The following is a 20108-nucleotide window of genomic DNA, read 5'->3' on the forward strand; positions in this document are numbered from 1 at the left end:
ATGATAAAGTCACTTTCTTTCTACTAGACCTTGCTCTTGTTAATTGGACTCTGCAAGCGGCAAGCATCCACACCTGCATTTGGTTACATATGGACCAAAATTGCATAGTATAATGCTGTTCTGCAATGCTGTTGTTTTACTTAGCTATATTGGAACAGAAATTAAACTAAATTAAAGAATGTGTAAGCAAAAACTCAGTTATATGTAAAAAAAAAAAAAAAAAAAAAATTCCCCCTGAAGAAGAGAAAGAGCTGGAGTCCTTTAAAATTAACTGCCTGTTTTTCTGTGGCTAGTGAGCCTTATCTCTCCCTTTCCCAGGCATTGTGAAGACTGTTTCTCTAGCTGCACAGCTGTAAGGTTACTAGACAGATAATCTCAAGTCATAAAACATGTTGGCCGGGCGCGGTGGCTCACGCTTGTAATCCCAGCACTTTGGGAGGCCGAGGCGGGCGGACCACGAGGTCAGGAGATCGAGACCACGGTGAAACCCCGTCTCTACTAAAAATACAAAAAATTAGCCGGGCGTGGTGGCGGGCGCCTGTAGTCCCAGCTACTCGGAGAGGCTGAGGCAGGAGAATGGCGTGAACCCGGGAGGCGGAGGTTGCAGTGAGCGGAGATTGCGCCACTGCACTCCAACCTGGGCGACAGAGCGAGACTCCGTCTCAAAAACAAACAAACAAACAAACAAACATGTTGTTCCTTAAAAAGTAAAAAATAATATAATGCATGTCTCAATTAAATAACTGTCTTTGCTTCTCGCTTCTATAATATGCTTCCCCCTGCACAGATCTCCCCTCGCCCCACAAAATGCTTAAAAGATAGCTTAACTCTTCGTTCAAGGCTCAGTCCTTTAAATGTTAATCCGACTGGGTCGGTGCTTCTAAGTAATTAAATAATTCCTCCTCAACCCCTCGGTCTCTCTGATTCTTTAATTATCCCGCTGCAATATAGTCTAAATATTTTTCTCTGTCAGCAGGTGTAGCTATACATCATCATTTTTAATGACCACATGGTGTTCCTTTGTATGGCTATATCCTAGTTTATTTTTCTAGGTGCCCTTTTTAGAGGACATAAACACACTGGAATGCACATTGTTTGTGCACATTATCTATTCACTCATCCACTTCTCTTTCTCTCTCTCTCTTTTTTTTTTTTTTTGGAGACAGGGTGTCACTCTGTTGCCTAGGCTGGAGTGCAGTGGTGTGATCACTGCAGCCTCAACCTCCCTGGCTCAGGCAATCCTCCCACCTCAGCTTCCTGAGTACCTGGAACCACAGGCATGTGCCACCACACCTGGCTAATTAAAAAATTTTTTTTGTAGAGATAGGGTCCTCCCTATGTTGCCCAGGCTTGTCTTGAACTCCTGGGCTCTAGTGATCCTTCCACCTCAGACTCCCAAAGTGCTGGGGTTACAGGTGTGAGCCACTGTGCCTGGCCCACTTATTTTTTTTAAGCCATCTTTTTAGAAATGGAATTGCTGCTGAGTGTCAGTTTTCTTACCTTTGTCTCCAAAGCCTTCCTTGACAGTCCTGTCTTTTTTGTTTTGTTTTGTTTTGTTTGTTTTATGGTGAGAGCTAAGTAAACAAGAACTTAATGTCATTCCATCTGTTAATTCTGTGTGTGGCTTTTTTTTTTTTTTTATTTTTTTTTTTATTTTTTTTTTTGAGACAGAGTCTCTCTCTGTTGCCCAGGCTGGAGTGGAGTGGCACGATCTCGGCTCACTGCAACCTCCGTCTCCCTGGTTCAAGCAATTCTCTTGCCTCAGCCTCCCAAGTAGCTGGGACTATAGGCACGCACAACCACACCTGGTGAATTTTTGTATTTTTAGTGGAGACAGGGTTTCACCATGTTGGCCAGGCTTGTCTCGAACTCCCAACCTCATGTGATCTGCTTACCTGGGCCTCCCAAAGTGCTGGGATTACAGGCGTGAGCAACAGTGCCTGGTGTAATTCTGTGTGTTTTTACCAGCAGAGCATGCATTGAGTATGTGCAAACAATTGGGAAGGAAGATTAGAGCACATTTATCTACAGAAGCGCACTCAGAAAGGGGGACCCTGTTGCTTCTAAAGTGAAAGAGTATGATTTGGATTTGTAACCGAAAGATACTTTTGTAATTTATAAAATGAAAACTGTAACTATCAATGAAGTGAAAGTGAAATGAAGTGGAGTTGAGACGTGTCTAGGCTGCAAGGCAGAGCCTGCCCTTAGTCACCACCTGCCTCCTACAGGGCTGGAGTGAGTGTAAGGCTTAGAAACACTGCAATGGGGCCAGGCGCGGTGGCTCACGCCTGTAATCCCAGCACTTCGGGAGGCCAAGGGGGGCGGATCATGAGGTCAGGAGATCGAGACCATCCTGGCTAACACGGTGAAACTCCATCTCTACTAAAATTACAAAAAATTAGCCGGGTGTGGTAGCGGGGGCCTGTAGTCCCAGCTACTCAGGAGACTGAGGCAGGAGAATGTCGTGAACTTGGGAGGCGGAGCTTACAGTGAGTGGGGATCACGCCACTGCACTCCAGCCTGGGTGACCGAGTGAGATTCCGTCTCAAAAAAAAAAAGAGAACACCGCAATGGCCCTGCTGAATTGGTGGCTTCTCTTTGAAAGTATAATGAACCCAGTTACAGAACCATTTGGGCCAATTTATACACAGTTCCAATATTCACACTAATCATTAAGTGAAAGCATGGTGTTTGCAAGAAAAGTGTTTTCAACGGCATGTGATAGCATACCCATTTTTAACAGAAAATGCCCCCGCCCCATTTTATAAAAAAAATCCATGAATTGCATAATTAACAAAGACCAATTCATCAGACTTTTTTCATGTATCTAGTTTAAAAATTTCTCAGAATCCTGTCATCTTCCTCTTATGAATTCCATAAGTTAATTCAGCCAGATAGATATCTTGGTGTCTTCAAAAAGATTGTCTTCTAGTATTCATTTTTAAATATAAATTAAACTTTATTAATTGATATAAATTTATATTAAACTTTAAATTTTTATAACCTATTCTTACAACGTGCTTATATCAATCAATGCCTCTATACATGGATATGGTTATGAAACTTACATTTTATATATTTTTTTAAAGGTTAAAGAAAGAGGGACCAATGAACTTCATCTTTTCCTAAACTTGAAAAGAGACAAATCAAATTCTGCCCTTCATCTCCAATGTTTGGAAGATCAGTCAATTAAGTCATCCTTTCTTCATAACTATTGAAAAAGAAATAATCAGAATTTGCTGAATAGGTCAATTAAAACCATTTTTATCAAATATATTCATTCACAACATGTATTGTTGTAGTTAAAAACTGGTTGAGAAAGTTTACTTGTAATTATTCCGCACTTTGATATCTGTTGATTATTTCTGGAGCAAAGTCAGGCTTATTCATTAGGTGCCTTTGGCTCATTTTTCCTGCTATTCTTGCTGGATACTTTAGAAATGAGAAGGGGTGAGCTGTAAGATAAATGAGTGTGACTAAGGGAAATATAAGCCTGCCTTTCTCAAGAGCTGAGCTCCAGGAGGCGGGAAGAGTTCAGAGCATTGGGCCAGGGCTCATCTGGTGGGTTCAAGCACACAGCCTCAACTCCCTTGCAGGAACATGGGGCCGTGTGTGCTTCACTCTGAAGCTTCTGTCTTCCTGTGAAAGAGCTTGGGGCTGGTGAATGGATACTGAGCCCAACTTCTGCAGGCTGCCCTCCCCTCTGGATACCAAGCCCACCCATGGCAATCCCTTCAAGGCATGACTCTCATGATAATTAAAAGTGTGATAATGTGAAAAGGAATTTTCAGAGAAACCGAGTCAAGGACTGGTGGTGGTGAAACTTCTTGCTTTCTTGGAAAGCAAGATAAGGTGCTATGCCTTCTGCTCTCTGACATTTCCACCGTCTCCCAGCCATCTAGCAATGGCTACCCTAGAAAAACCTGTTTCCTAACCTTTGGTGTGGGCTGGGTATAGAAAGAGGAGGCTTCTCTCCAGAACTTTGCCAGGAGGCCCTTTGCCACACCGTCCTCACTCCACCCTGCTTATGCTGCCCCTGAGTAAGCCTAGTTCTCACCTGGCAGTGTCGCTTCCTCCTTTGCTGTGTTCCAAGATGCAGCCTTCGTTTGTGGCCTAAGAAGGGGTGGAAAGGCCCAATTGCAGGGCAATTATTATTATTGTCAACTCTCCCTTGAAGAGGTTGTATCTGTTTCACTTTCTCACATGCACTCCTGCCTGGGCTGCAGGAATCCTAGAAAATTTGCTCTCAGCTACAGTAACTCCCATGAGTACTGATCCCACACTTTTCCTTCAAATGCTAACTGGAGGCAGATTTTTAGGTGGAGAAACCAGAGAAAAGAGAGTCAGCAGGAGTCCAGGTGATAATCGGGAACCCAGGACCCTGATCCTGACTGCTCTGACCAGGCTGCTCATTCCACTGGTGGGGAGCTGGAACCGGAAAACTGCTCATTCTAAAAAACAACCCCAATCTTCTCTCAGCTTCTGGCTGTGCCCATGTCCTCTGAGGAAGGCCATGGAATGCCTTCTGACATGCTCTCAGATGGACAGCTGAGGATCTGAAGCCAGCAACTCACCAGGGAGATGGTGGAGTTGGGGGCTTGGGCGCGGCAGAAGTGTTTGCGCAAAGCTTCTCGTACCTGTGGGAGAGGTAAATGCTCCGCTTATGCCAGCCACAGCCCCAGCCTGCGGGCTGCAAGTGAGGCAGGGGGTTAGGTGGGCAGACTTACCTTCCTGTCCATGAGGCAACCAAACAATAGGATGAAGACACCCTGAGAAGAGGGACATGGGGATAAGCTGGTCAAGGAGGAAGGGATCCACCCAAATCAACGTGCTCCTTCTGTCCTGTGTAATTCACATCCTAAGGCTTCTCGTCTCAATTTTTCTGTTACCACCATTTGGTGCATAGGATCCATTTCAGGTGCTTTTCTTATTGTTATGGTTATAAAAGGGATAGCAAAGGATTGGGTACGGACAATTTCTTGATTTCTTCAACAAAATCAGCTATTATTTTACAGATAAGAAAACCAAAGCTCAGAGAGGTTATGTAATTTGTCCAAAGTTATCCAGCTACTCAGTGGAGGAACTGGGATCCACACCTAAGCCTTCCAAAATTCCTGAACTTATGTTTCTTCTGCTCCACCTTGGTACCTCCTAGAGAAGAGATCGGCAGTGACTTAGACCATCTAAAAGGGCAAAAACACAGCCACCCCCATCACCTACCTGGAGAGTGTTGAGAATGGTGAAGAAGTAATGAGGGACCGTGGAGACTTCCTCTAACAGAGTGGCCAGGCCCAGCCCCCAGGTGAGGCCAAAGATGGGTGTGAGAATGAGCAGGGCTTTGATCACCCCCAGCAGAGCTTGGCGCTTCTCTGCTGGGGGTCCCTCTGACAGCGAAGGTCTCAGCAACTTCAGCATGGCCATGGCTAGTACCAGCCCATTCACGCCTACGATGGCCAGCACTGGCCCCACGAAGGTGTACAACGCCCCTCCCTTCCCATCCAACCAACATTCCCCCTCCCTCAGGTATTGCCCTTGAGGTAGGTAGAGCCCCAGGGTGACACCTGCCAACCCCAGTGGGCACAGGTAGCCCAGGAGCACCATGAGGGGGAGAACTCGGTGCTTCGGCAGCTGGTGAAAGACAAAGAGCAGCTGGTGGGCCAACAGCAGGGCCTGTGCCAGCATCCAGAAAAAGGTGGCCAGGTAGAGGAAATGACAGAGGAAGGTGGCAGCAAGGCAGAGCGGGCTTCGGGGCCCTGGAGGGAGGAAGGGGGCGCCCAGGAAGCAAGTGTCTGCGGCCAGCAAGCAGAACACCATGTTGAGCAGGGCGGCGTGGCGGAAATAGGAGATCTTGTTCCGCACCACGACTCTCCACACCAGCCAGTACACACCCAGGCACACAAGCAGCGCCAGTATGGAAGCTCCCAAGCCCACTTGAGTCAGCAGCGCCAGAGCGGGTTCTTCCGGAACAGTGTGTGGGGACATGAGGACAGAGAAGGCAGTGAGGTGCTGGCAGAGGCACTGAGCAGTGGGGCTGGCACTGGCCGCCCGTGCCTGGCACCCTTCTTTGGACCAACCCCCCCTGCCCTGGAAAAGACTGTGATCCCAGAAGACACAGTGAGGGGAACCATCTATGTTCCCAAAGTCCATGATGACCTCTCCCTGGCTGAAGGCCCGGTCACCTGCCATGACGGAAATGACAAGGACCAGGCCAGGAGTGGCATAGAGGGAATCCCCCAGCCCTTGTCCATAGTTTGAGGGCAGAAGGTGGTCCAGTTTTCGCAGCACCAGGCTAGTAATGCTTATTTCAGTTCCATTACGGACCAGTGGGGCCAGTGAGTGCCCGGGAATCTGAGCCTGCAGTGGGGGCCGAGTAGGGAAGGAGATGCTGTAGTCAGCAGGAAACGTGGGTCCAAACAGCTGGCTCTGCAGCAGCACATTGGGCAAGTTGAAGGTGAAGGGGTGGTCCTGTGGGCACAAGCTGCATGCCAGGGTCTCCACAGCCAGCAGGAGAGTCGAGCCTGCCCAGGGCTTCCGGGCTTGGGGCAGGGTCCACAGAGACCTGGTGTCCATATCTAGGACCTTGTCTGTGGCAATCAGGAGATTCTGTGGCACCCAACAGAAAAATGAGCCCCGTCTGCTGGCGCCCACAGGACTGAGCTGGGGGCAATGAGAACTACAGAACCCACACCTTCCCTTCCCAGTCCAGTGTGCGACCCAAGGTTGGAGAGAAAAGGGAGAGGAAGACAGGCCTGTGAAGGGAGACTTTCTAGATGGGAAGAACAGGGAGCTGTTCGGCCAACCACCTGTGGGCATCTTTAAGGAAATGTCCCCTGACCTGCACCCAGCCCCTCTGCTGAAAACCCTTCTTCCCCCTCCATCCCTTGGGGCCACTCAGGTTCTAAGAGGGGACTTGTCCCATTCTTTGGCCCCTCCAGGTCTGCAAAGCTGGGAGTGGTGACCAGCAGTGGTAGAGGGCACCGTGTCCTGGAGGTGACGGCCACATGCATGTCAGTGCATTCACACATGCTATGTATTCCTAGGCATGAACGGTGTGTGATATCATTGCCCTTTGTTACACTTTTGGCTGCAGCTCATGGGTCACCAATGGATGCCCATACTGAGAGCCGATTTAGGTGAGCCCAGCAAAGTCAAGCACACTTCAGCGTCTCCATGGAAACTTCCTGTCTGTGTCATAGCCACACTCCTGCATGCGCACACATGCCTCGGGCCTCATGTCTCCACACCCTTTCCTGCCTCCAACCCCCATGTGCTCCCAGCGCCAGGCCTCCATTCTGCAGCCTCAGAGACCGGTGTCTGAGAGGAGAAATGGACCAGGAGCAGGCCCCTGGACTCTGGAAAGGTCTGCTGCCTGACAGCCCATGGTGACATCAGAGGGACAGAAGTGCCCACAGGTGGGGAGTCTTCACCCCCCGAATGCCCAGCTGGCCCCCACTGTGGCTCAGAGATCTCACCTTCAGGGCGCTGCGGTCAAGCTGTATTCTGGCCTTTGCCACCACCTTGGCCAAGTATTTCATGATGCTCAGCAGGGTCAGTAAGTCGGAGGATGAACTTGCCTCCGCCGCCTGCCCTGGCAGCTGTGCCAGGATCTGTGGCACCTCCTCAGCAGGACTGCCCTGGCCTGCCTGCAGCAGCTGAGACAGATGAGACAGCAGGAAGTGGGACACATGGTGGAATGATGGTTTGAGAGGAGCATCCCAGCCCCATGGAGATTGTTGGCCCTCTCGAGCCCTCCCACACCTACTTCCTGGCTCTGGTAGGGCTCCATTTCAGAGAAGCTGAACAGCCTGTGGGCTGGGCCTCGGGGAAAAGGGTCTGCAAGCTGGGTCCTAGAGAGGCTGGGGTGGGCCGTAGAGGGGGCACGTGGGCAGCAGGGTGGAAGCTTCACCTTGGCTCTAGTGAACAAGGTCAGGAGCCTCGCATCTGTGCAGCTGCTGTGGACAGGCCCCCAGACTCCGTCAGCCCCGCAGAACCTCCTCACTATGCCCCTCTTGCTCTCAGGACAGGGGGCCTGTGCCACGTGGCCAGCCTTGGTGACATTCCAGGTAAGCACCGAGGCGTCTTCAGGGCAGGTGATGTCTCCATCTGAAGAATGACGAGCAGGGGGTACTCAGCAATCACAGCCTCACCTGAGCCTCTCCTTGGGCAGAACCCCGTGCGGGCCCCGAAGCCTGGTCCTGTTGCCCAGGGCAGGGACGAGCCATGCAAGAGAGCCCGTGCTCCCAAGGCAAGCAGCTGGGACCAGCCCACTGGGTCCCAGGCCCTGCGTACCCTGGATGACGGTGATGGAGATGGGGACCCTGAGTGGAGCCAGGCCTGGGCTCTGCAGTTCACAAGTGTACGTGGTATCAGCCATCAGGCAGCGCTGAACAGCCAACACAAAGCACTGAAAGCCTGACTCGTTGAAGGAGGAGGCTGAGGGCAAAACGAAAGAAGGGAACTGTCACTGGGCCAGGGACAGGCCTGGAACCTAGCAGGCTCTGACATGCTGTTTCAGTCTTTCTAGCAATTCAGAAACAGAGGAAGCAGTGGGGAAGAGCCAAATGATGTGTGGGCTCCACTTGGACAGAGGAAGAAAGCTTGGATTTTGCTGGAGGGGACTGTGGGGTCTCTAACAAGCTCTAGGACTCAGTTTCCACCATTTCCTCATTTGTAAAATGGGGACTGTCATCAAACTAATTCCATAGAGAGTTAAATGAGATTGTGTAGATGACAGCATTTTGCAAAAGTTTCCTATACACATGTGGTTATGTTATGGCAATAGACGTGGCATGGCTCTGATGGGGTAGAAAACAGTGTTGGCCTTGGATCCCACTCTCTGGTTGAACTGTGGCCTCTGTTTCTCATGAGCTGAAGACCCAGCTGCCTGGAGGAGACTAGCTGCCCCCTGGTCCCTCTGACCCCTGACTGCTGGCCCCTTCTCATACCTTTGCTGCCCTCTCCAGGGCTCCAGGCCACGGTGTAGGCCAAGTTTGTGCTGGGGATGCAGCAGCTCAGCTGGAAGCCAGGGGAGGTGGCACAGGAGATGGACAGCTGGTATGGAAGTCGAGCCACATCTGTTGCCTTCAAGGGCACCCTCACCACCTCGTACAGGTTCCACTTGAAGCCCTGGGCCTCGAAGCAGCTCATGTACTCACCTGCAGACACGTGTGCTGCACTATGTGGCTCCTCTGGGCCCTGTTGCACCACAGAATCTGTGCTGCTTTCCAAGCCACAGCCTTGTTCCCGTCCTCTGCCTGCCACCCAGTGCTTAACCCCAGTAAGCAAGGTCCTAGGATGGCCCCTTTGGTGGACATTCCCTGTCCCCAAGAAGGATTTCTAGGAGGTAGAAGAGATCTCTCTTTTATCAGCCCATGCCCATGAATTTCATGCTCTCCCTAGAGCAGATGCCCTTCCCGCACCACCCCTGCCATTTTAGCATCTTGAAAAACATGGATCTGTTCTCAGCAGACATTGAGACGGTATTCTCCACACACAATTTTGTGTGGAGAATTGTAGTATTTTTGTTAACAGAAACATTTTTATGAAAAATAACTACTTTTTCCAAAACATAATTAGACAAGTGACTTTGTTTTACATGTTTCCAAATCTTGCCCATGTCTGGGTTCTCCCATCTGCTTTTGCATTCAATCTCATGATGGCCCTGTAGCCTCTGGAAAGGACCACTGTCTACACCTGAGGGAGTGGGAGTGAAAGGGGCAAATAACATCTTAGCATATTAGGACAATAGTTGTGACTTTGTAAACCCTGAAAAGGGTCTCAGAAGTCCCAGACCACAGTGAAAACAGCTGGCCATTTTTAGAATTTTCCACATTGCAATTTTTCACACCAAGGGACCTCTTAGCCTTTGTTTCCCCAGAATGGGTAAATGGAAAGATGAAAAGGGTGAGAAAGAGGTGGAAAGAAAAGAAGGAAGGAGAAGGGAGGAAGGCGTGGGAAGAAGAGGTGAAGGAAAACAGAGAAGGAAGAGGAGGAAGAAGGGAAGTAAGAGGAAGGAGAAAGGAGGCAAGGAGAGGACAGGCTGGCTACCTGCCCAGTGATGGGACATGTTGGAGATGCTGAGGGCAGCCTGGCCATGGCTGGAAGTCACAGACACCTGTGTCCCTGGCTGCAGGAGGATGGGACTGGGGCTCCCCGGGTGCCTCAGGAACCAGCTCAGGTTGGTGGCCTCCTGGCTCAGACGGAGAGTCAGGCTCAGTGTGTCACCAGGCATCTGCAGCTGGGAGTTCAGGTTGAGGATCCCGGGGACTGCAGGGAGGCAGGCGACAGGGGACCCTGGAGGAGGGACTCGTGGCCCTCAGATGCAGCTGAGCAATGGCTTCTCCCCTGACTCTGGAGCCCATTCCTCCACACTCCCTCCTTAGCTTTTTAAATTTTTCTTTTTGTCCCTGGATGGGCATCTGAATGTGGCTGCTGCAGTCCAGCCTGGAAGACTCTATCTGTTATTGGAAACCAACGAGATTTGGTCTATGCCTCTCCCCCGCACAGGTATCTTGGGGCTACTGGAGCTGCTTCCTGCCTCCTAGGGTAAAAAGCAGTCACTCCAGCACTTTCTCTCCTTGTCCTTATGTCTCTGGGCCTCTCTCATTAGTCTCCCTATTCAGGTTCCAAGCTCAGGGCCTGTGGTCTACTATGATGGCTCCTCTCCCACCCAGAGGAGCAGCTGTGCTTGGACCAGCCGGCCAAACTACAGGCTCAGAGAGGAAAACACCACCGAGAACATTTATTTCACTTAAGGCCATTGGTTTCCAAGTTCCCAACCTTCCTCACCAGGTGGCAGCAACTGGCAGTACCCGGGTTCCAGATGGCTGAAGACAAGGCAGCCACAAGGCTGGTGGTTGTGGGGGCTTTGACAAGGAGGGTAATGGAGGCAGATGCTGGTGTTCCACTGGTAGCCAGAGAGGCAAGCACAATAGAAATTCCCCTCGCGGTTGACATTACACTCTGAGGTACAGAGAGAAGAGAAGGGGAGGTGGGCAGGGCGTCTGAGGAAGCTAGGTGGGCAGGGCAGACACCTGCCTGATGCCTGAGAGGCTTTGGGGCTGGGTATCTGGACCAATCCCCAAGCTACAGGTGCCTCAGTCAGGCCCATGCATCAGGACTGCCTCCTCAGTCAGGGCTCAAAGCAGCAGATGTCTCGGGGGCCAGGGAACAGGTGAAGGTGGAGGTCTGGGCCCACGTTGTCTGTCCCTTGGGCCATCAGCCAAAGTTAGAAGATAGGGGGATGGGGCAGGCAAGGAAGGGTCTGTCTGGTAGGGAGGTGAGGGAGGAGCTGGGCCACAGAGACAGAACCAGGCAGCCCTTCCTCCAGGAAATACAGGGGCTCACAGAGTCTCAGGCAAGCTGGCTGCAGGAGGCCCGGGAGCCTATGTTCATTCACTCTCAGCCCCCTTCCCACACAAGTGGTACCTGTTGTGAGTCTGAGGCCAGTGAGAAGAGGCCTTGGGGAAGAGGAAGCTGAGGCAGCAGGGAAAGTCAGGGTCCTGGAGACTTCAGGGGGCCAGGTCTTATCTGAAAAGTCCAGATGTACATAGACGGAGACCAGCGCTGTTTCTACGGGGGCAGAGGGGACAGCTGGAGAGGACAGGCAGCGAGGCCACAAGCCGGTCCCCTCTGGATTCTCTCACCTAGCTGGCCAGTCCCAGGAATGCAGAGCAGACCCCCTCCCACAGCCTGTCCAGGTGCACATAGACAAGGCTCAGGAAGGGAACAAGTCCTCCCCTAGGCACGGTGCCTTCAGATACACGGCTTCACATCATCCGTCCAGCAACACCTATTTTATGGATGACACTCCAAAGACAAATGAGTTCACTCCAGGCCTCACCGCTAGAGAACTGGTCACTGACCTGTCCGACTGTAATCGGAGCCAGTCCTCTCTCTCCGCCAGCAGTCCCTCACTGCACCCGCCCTCTCCTCTCTGGGTCCTGGGTTTCCACCTCATTCCTGGCTCCCATCTCCTCCCCCTCCGTCCACTCACCCCCTGCTCCATTCTCTTGGTCCAGGAGCTGCCCAGATCCAGATTCCCCTCCAGCCTGACTCTGTCCCTGGAACAGAACACAGAGGGGAGACCTCAAGTCCCTTCCAAAGGCACCCTAGGGGCCAACCTGACTAGTCTCAGCCAGCATGACTCAGTCTCAACCAGCTCTTCTTTTTGCCAGGAATCAAGTGTACACATCAGGACATCAGGAAGGGAAAGCAGGCTTCTGTTAGGGGGTGCCAGGATTGCAACCCCAGGAACCCTGCTATCCCACCCAAGACCAGGAACCAGGCACGCCTTGGGAAGTCAACATGCTTTGTTTAATTCCTTCCTGCGTTTACCTGCCCCTGGGCCTCTAGGCTAATTGAAATGGCTGGGTCTGGAGCTCCAGCAGCGGGGCTGGACAGAGCTGGCTGGGGCCCAGGCGCTTGGGGAGTTTATTCCTTCTGTAGGATTTGACAGCAGGGTGAGCAGAAGGCGGCCTCTTTCCTTCGTCTTTGGTTCCTGTACATTATTTTCTCACCAACTCCTCCTCTGTCAGGGTGAGGGTGGAGGTCTGGGCCCACATTGTCTGGCCCTTGGGCCATCAGCCAAAGCTAGAAGATAGGGGGATGGGGCAGGCAGGGAAGGGTCTGTTTGGTAGGGAGGTGAGGACGGAGCTGGGCCAAGGAGAGAGAACCAGGCAGTCCTTCCTTCAGGAAATATGGAGGGGCTCACTGTGTCACAGACCTGAGCCCTGTCTATATGCACCTGCGTGTGCGTGTGGATATCTATCCAAAACCAGATATTGATATAGATATGAATATGGATAAGACATGAGTATAAGCTGTTCACAATGGCACGTGCATTTAGTCCCAGCTACTTGGGAGGCTGAGGTGGGAGGATCACTTGAGCCCAGGAGCTCAAGTCCAGCCTGGGCAACATGGTGAGAGCATGTCTTAAAAAAGGTATAGATATAGATAGAGATACAGATATATATTTACATAAAGATAGACTTAGATTTAGCAATAGAGATAGATTTAGGCTTAGTGATATATACACATAGACATAGGCATAGATATAGCTATCTATTGAGGAGAACGTGGATGGAAAGGCACCCTCTAGACTCTGATGTCTTTCCTCAGATTCTCTCCCATCCTCTAAGCCAATAGTTTCCAAATCTGCAAAGTTTTTATTTTTCTTTTTAAATGGCCAGCTTGACTGGACGAGCCTTTATCCAAAGTGCAGCAGGTATCATATGAGTTTACAGGGACTCAAATAAGGAAACAAGAGCTATCCCCCACACCCAGGAAAATAAAATTGAGTTCTCAGAGATCTCATAACAAAGCATCCACTTTCCTTACACATTACTTCCTCTCCCCTCAGCCCTTTCCCCACTACCTATCCTTTCATTCCACGCTTTGTCTCTCCCAACCAGAGGTCCCCATTGTCGCCTCTGCAGACCTTCCCTGGGTCTCACCCCAGTCTCACTCACAGATTGGGATGCTTGGGCAACTGGTGACCCCAGCAGGGGAAGAGCTGTGGCCAGGAGCAGCAGCGGGGCAGCCGAACAGACCATGGCTCAACGAAGCAGTCCCTCCAAGCCCATGATGCAAATTTCCGCAAGGAAGAGCTGGCAGGGCAGTGTGCAGATGGGATGGGAGGGAAGAGGGGAGGGAGCCAGGGCTGAATTTACAGAGGAAGCGCTACAGCCTGTGACTCTGAGTGAAACGGGAATCCAGGTCACTGTGGGGGCCACCTGGAGCCCACATGCCCCAGTGAGGATGGTGCCCAGGCTCCTCTTGGGCTCTGGACCAAAAGCTCAGAGAGCAGGAGAGGCTTAGGGATTCGAAGTCACAACCAGCAACATGTCAATAAGCCAGGTTCAGTCATGTTCCCAAGGACCTGGGAAATCTGGATTGTTCTGAACTCCTCAAAAGCTGGGTCACTGATCAGTCAAGGTTACAAATGAAAAATAAAGAAAAGATAACAATATGAGAACTGATTTTTACTCTAAAATAATTTCCAGATAGACTAGAATCCTCCCTCCCTTCCCTTCTTTCTCTTTCTTTCTTTCTTTCTCTTTCTTTCTTTCTTTCTTTCTTTCTTTCTTTCTTTCTTTCTTTCTTTTTCTTTCTTTCCTCGCTCTTTCCTTCCTTTCTCTCTCTCTTTCCTTCTTTCTCTCTCTCCCGCTTGCTCTCACTCTCGCTCTTTTTCTTTCTTTTAGAAACAAGGCCTCCCTCTGTTGCCCAGGCTAGAGTGCAGTAGCATGATCAAAGCTCATGATCATAGCTCACCATAGCCTCAAACTCTTGGGCTCAAGCTTAGCCTCCCAAGTAGCTGAGATTACACGTGTGCACCACTGCACTGGCCTAGAGTCTTAAATGTAAAAAATAATCTGAGAAAATACTAGAAAAAATTATCAAGTTATTTCATAAAATAATTTTAAACTGTGGAAGGTTTTTTAAACAATACATAAAACTGAGAAGCCAGAAAGGAAATAAATTTGACTCTCTAAAAACTTTTAAGTTTGGCCTAAAAAGAATAATTTTCTCAACAAAGGAACTTTCTTCTAGTTTTCATATCAATAAGATAGAAAATAGGCAAAAGATGGGAATAGTCAATTCACTGAAGAAGGAATAGAAATAGTTTGATAATGGGCATGTGTGGTGGCTCACACCTGTAATCTCAACCCTTTGGGAGGCCGAGGTGAGTGGATCACCCGAGGTCAGGAGTTTGAGATCAGCCTGCCCAACATGGTGAAACCCTGTATCAACTAAAAATACAAAATTAGCCGGGCGTGGTGGTGCATCCCTGTAATCTCAGCTACTTAGGAGGCTGAGGCAGGAGAATTGCTTGAACCTGTGAGGCAGAGGTTGCAGTGAGCTGAAATTGCACCATTGCACTCCAGCCTGGGCAACAAGAGCGAAACTCCATCTTAAAAAAATAAAAATAAAAAAGAAGTAGTTTGATAAACATATACAAACCTCCAACTTTACGCATCAGAAATACAAATCAAATAAGAAGATACTATTTCTCACCTGCTAATCATCAAAAGAGAAAATTTTAATTGTAAGTATTAAAAGTATAGTTGTACATGTGTGTAAAAACATGTACATAAGAATATTCAAGGCAGAATTGTTTGTGATAGCAAATGAGTTGATTAAACAACCAAAATGTCTATTAAAAAGGGAGAGCTTATATAAATTTTGGGATTTCCAAACAACACATTACGTAAAGTTGTGGGGGAAAAGTGAAGCAGCTTTATTTTGGAGTGATCCCCAATATATGTAGTGAAGTTTAAATATATGTTATGTATATTATGCTCCCATGTATGTAAACAAAAGGAATCTATTTAAGATGCTTGTACTTTTATATCCCTAGAATATTTCTGGAAGAATACATCAGAAATTTGACAATAGTTGTTGCTTCTGGAGAAAGGGATTAAGGGTCTGGATGGGTCCGTGTGCTGTTTCATATATAGTTTTTCTAATCATAGACATTTTTTTAAATCAAAAAAAGTTGATTTAAACACACACACGAAGTACGAAGTACCTATGGTAGAAATATAGCCCCATTGCATTTCCACCTCCACCTCCACCTCCAATCCCCCCTTGCCAGTTTTGCTGCTAATGGAAGAGCAGACACACAGAGCAAATACACTCATGGGAGCAATCGCTCTTGTAAATAGCTGATTTCAGAAAACATGAAAATGGTGGAGAATCTGTTTTGAGAACCAGAGAGAGAAGTGAGAGAGAAAACACAGGTGCTGGAGGTAGGATGCTATTAGCATGCTGGGTGCTGTCTGTTGCAGCTATAGGCGGTCTCAGATGGGCCAAGGGGATGTGGGACATCAACAGCATCTGCCGCAGTCTCCAAATGGAGTCTGTCAAGGCATGAAGTGGTGCTGGACCATGCTCAACATGGTCTGTTGAGGACCAGGAACTACACAAGGAAGAGGTGGACTGAGACCCAGAAGAGTGGCTGCTTCAGTGCCTAGGGGAGACTGAGCCATGGCAGCCCCCAGTTAGGAGAGGCAAGGACGGCCTCCAGTGGAGGGAAGGCTGTTCATCCATCAGCATGAACACTGAAGGAACAACTAACTCTGAGGACATTAGAAAGCTAATAGAGGCTGGGCGCGGTGGCTCACACCTGTAATCCCAGCACTTTGGGAGGCCGAGGCGGGCTGATCACCTGAGGTCAGAAGTTCGAGACCAGTCTGGCCAACATGGTGAAACTCCATTTCTACTAAAAATACAAAAAAATTAGCCGGGTGTGGTGACGTGCACCTGTAATCCCAGCTCCTCAAAAGGCTGAGGCAGGGAATTGCTTGAACCAGGGAGGTGGAGGTTGCAGTGAGCTGAGATCGTGCCATTGCCCTCCAGCCTGGGTGACAGAGTGAGACTCTGTCTCAAAAAGAAAAAAAAAAGAAAAGAAAAAAAAAAAAAAGAAAGAAAGCTGATAGAAGCTGGGTGCAGTGGCTCATGCCTGTAATCCCAGCACTTTGGGAGGCCAAGGTGGGCAGATCACGAGGTCAGGAGTTCGAGATCAGCCTGGCCAAAGTGGTGAAACCCCATCTCTACTAAAATACGAAAATTAGCCGGGTGTGGTAGTGCGCACCTGTAATCCCAGCTACTTGGGAGGCTGAGGGAAGAGAATCGCTTGAACCTGGGAAGTGGAGGTTGCAGTGAGCTGAGATCACTGCCAATGCACTCCAGCCTGGGTGACAGAGCAAGAATCTGTCTCAAAAAAAAAAAAAAAAGAAAGGAAAAAAAAAGAAAGCTGATGGGGCTGGAGCTGGAAAGGTCCTCCATATTCCACCCCCAAAACATAATTTTCCCTAATTGATTCCCAGCTCATCTCTCATCTTAACCACTTTGAGTTCATGACTAATAGTGAGAATAGTAAGGAGAGCAACATATTCCTAGTTCAAGTAAAGCTAAGGTGTCCAAGGTGTCCAAAACTATTGATAAAATTGATATTTATTTTACACTTTTTAGACTGTTCCTATGATTTTAGAAAAGCTTGAAACATTTTTGCATGTACAGAGATATCTAGAGAAAGACTGGAGGGAAATGCTGCAGGCTCTCCAAAGTGTTGAGTTTACCTCAGTACTCCCCAGCGCCTTAGCACCGTGCATTGGAGGTCTTAGGTAATATCTGTATCAAATCAATCAATAAATAAATGAAATACACCAAGACATAAACAGTGATTGTAACTAAATGGTAGGATTTGGTATATTTTTCTACTTTTCTGTATGTTTCAATTTTGTATTCTGTAATAGAAAAGATCTTAATAAAAATATCAAATCTGGCCGGGTGCGGTGGCTCATGCCTGTAATCTAATCCCAGCACTTTGGGAGGCCAAGGCAGGCAGATCACCTGAGGTCAGGAGTTGAAGACCAGCCTGGCCAACATGGTGAAAACCCGTCTGTACTAAAAATACAAAAAAAATTAGCCAGGGGTGGTGGTGGGCGCCTGTAATCCCAGTTACTCGGGAGACTGAGGCATGAGAATCACTTGAACCCAGGAGGTGGAGGTTGCAGTAAGCCGAGATTGCACCACTGCACTGCAGCCTGGGCAACAGAGTGAGATTCCATCTCAAAAAAAATCTATATATCTATATGTTTATATCAAATCTTACAGTCTTATGGACCGATCAGTTTCATGGGGTGTCAGGAAGCACCCACAGGCTGAATCAGGTCTTAGGCAAAGTGGAGTTCAGACCAACAGGGACTTCTTGCTGCCACCTACCTACTCCCAAGTCCAAAGTGAACCACAAGGCGATTGGCCTTTGTCCCTCCAATATACATAATGATTTAGGAAACTAAAAAGTTTTTAACTGCTGGCAGCTTCTCTGAGCTCCTAGGTTGCTCCTGGACACCTCTAAACATGGATTGTGAAGGCTGCTAGTAAGCAGTGCTCCCTTATTTCATTTTTATTTTTTAGAGACAGGGTCCTGTTATGTTGTTCAGGCTGGCCTCAAAGTTCTGGGCCAAAGTGATTCTCCCACCTCAGCCTGCCCAAGTAGTTGGGATTACAGGCGTGAGCCACAACTGGACCTGGCCCCCATTACTTCTTCTTCTTCTGTGTGTGTTTTTTGTTTTTGAGACAGAGTCTCACTCTGTTGCTCAGGGTGGAGTACAATGGTGCAGTCTTGGCTCACTACAACCTCCACCTCCTAGGTTTAAGTGATTCTCCTGCCTCAGCCTCCCAAGTAGCTGGGATTACAGGTGCCCACCACTACACCCAGATATTTTTGTATTTTTAGTAGAGACAGGGTTTCACCATGTTGGCCAGGCAGGTCTCAAACTCCTGGCCTCAAAAGATCCACCTGCCTCAGCCTCCCAAAGTGCTAGGATTACAGGCATGAGCCACCGCGCCTGGCCTCCATTACATCTTATAGAAAGTAACTGCTGGTCCCAGGTGTGGTGGCTCATGCCTGTAATCCCAGCATTTTGGGAGGCCAAGGCGGGTGGATTGCTTAAGGCCCAGGAGTCCAAGGCCAGCCTGGGCAACATGACAAAACCTCAACATGGCAAAACTTCATCTCTACAAAAAATTAGCTGGGTGTGGCAGCACATGCTTGTAATCCCAGCTACATGGGAGGCTGAGGTGGAACAATCACTTGAGCCCAGGAGGTCAAAGCCACAGTGAGCTGTGATCGTGCCACTGCACTCCAGCCTGGGCAACACAGCAAGACCCTGTCTCAAAAGAAAAAAGAAAAGAGAGAAAGTAACTGCTGGGGTTGCTACATATTAGTTACCTCTATGAACCAGACATTGAATCTTGGTGTATTTTTTTTTTTAACTTTTACTTTAGGTTCAGGGGTACAAGTGCAGGTTTGTTACACAGGTAAACTTGAGTAATTGGGGTTTGTTGTACAGATTATTTCATCACCCAGGTATTAAGCCTAGTACTCATTAGTTATTTTCCTGATCCTCTCCCTCCACCCTCTGAAAGGCCCCAGTGTGTGTTGTTCCCCTCTATGTGTCCATGTGTTTTCATCATTTAGCTTCCACTTATAAGTGAAAATATGTGGTATTTGGTTTTCTGTTCCTGTGTTAGTTTGCTAAGGATAATGGCATCCAGCTCCATCCATGTCCCTGCAAAAGACATGATCTCATTTTTTTTATGGCTGCATGGTATTCCATGGTGTATATGTACCACATATTCTTTATCCAGTCTATCATCAATGGGCATTTAGGTTGATTACATGTTTTTGCTACTGTGAACAGTGCTGCAATGAACATCCACATGTATGTGTCTTTATAGAATAATGATTTATATACCTTTGGGTATAGACCCAGTAATGGGATTGCTGGGTAGAATGGTATTTCTGTCTTCAGGTCTTTCAGGAATTGTCACTGTCTTCCACAATGGCTGAACTAATTTACACTCCCGCCAACCGTGTATAAGCGTTCCTTTTTCCCCACAACCTCACCAGCATCTGTTAATTTTTGGCTTTTTAGTAACAGCCATTCTGACTGGGGATCTTGGTGTATTTGCACAAATACGATTTGGGTTGAGAGGTCATGACAGCTATTATGCGATATAGGATTTTTGCTGGTTGCTACCAAGCTGTGGCCAGTGGCGGCAGCCACATCATGGGACATATGTAGAGAGAAAGGGAAATGCACAGCTGTTCACCCAGCTGCAGCACAGTTCCAGTAACAGCGAGTCAGCTAACCCTTGGCTGACACAGAAACCTCTAATATAGAAAGAGTCTGTTCAAAATTGATGCCATAAAATTACTGATCTGTGAAATATTTGACAAGAAGAGGTATTTTAACAAAAAGCTGGGCACATTATATATGTCTTTATAGGAAAAAAGATATTTCTGACATTAAAGTGTTAAAAGAAATGGTATAAAGTTATTCAGAAGGAATAATGACAGCCTTAGATCTATAATTTAAGTATCTAAGTCTGGACCCTAGAATGAGATCCCATATTTGCGGTCTGGGACTGTTTAGAAAACCCTGCTTCAGCGTTTATATTAAAGCTATGTACCTCACGAGCACAACTTAGAGAAGCTGAAGAAACTCATGGAATTTCTGATGCTTTCTTTGATTCTTACAAGATATGGGGCCTTCACAAAAGTTTCATGCTGACCTTATATACAAATAAACCTATGG

At 48.4% G+C, this 20108-nt stretch overlaps 1 protein-coding gene across 3 annotated transcripts in view; it reads right to left on the reverse strand.

Annotated features, from left to right (window-relative positions):
- Positions 1-3026: 3026 nt before the first annotated feature.
- Positions 3027-20108, reverse strand: part of ADGRF3 (adhesion G protein-coupled receptor F3) — a 39701-nt gene continuing 22619 nt past the window's right edge. For 2 of the 3 annotated variants that reach the window (XM_058426415.1, XM_058426414.1), the window contains exons 3-15: positions 11996-12062; positions 11428-11571; positions 10789-10962; positions 10048-10266; positions 8946-9155; positions 8290-8433; positions 7907-8103; positions 7473-7652; positions 5221-6603; positions 4728-4769; positions 4575-4637; positions 4058-4113; positions 3218-3455 (exon numbers count right to left, since the gene is read on the reverse strand). In XM_058426415.1, coding sequence (XP_058282398.1) covers positions 3383-3455; positions 4058-4113; positions 4575-4637; positions 4728-4769; positions 5221-6603; positions 7473-7652; positions 7907-8103; positions 8290-8433; positions 8946-9155; positions 10048-10231 — 2532 coding nt within the window. In that variant the 5' untranslated portion in view covers positions 10232-10266; positions 10789-10962; positions 11428-11571; positions 11996-12062 and the 3' untranslated portion in view covers positions 3218-3382. The other variant, XM_032172459.2, reaches the window with a different exon arrangement.

The sequence above is a fragment of the Hylobates moloch genome, unplaced genomic scaffold, assembly GCF_009828535.3.
Source record: "Hylobates moloch isolate HMO894 unplaced genomic scaffold, HMol_V3 SCAFFOLD_13, whole genome shotgun sequence".
Taxonomy (NCBI): Eukaryota; Metazoa; Chordata; class Mammalia; order Primates; family Hylobatidae; genus Hylobates; species Hylobates moloch.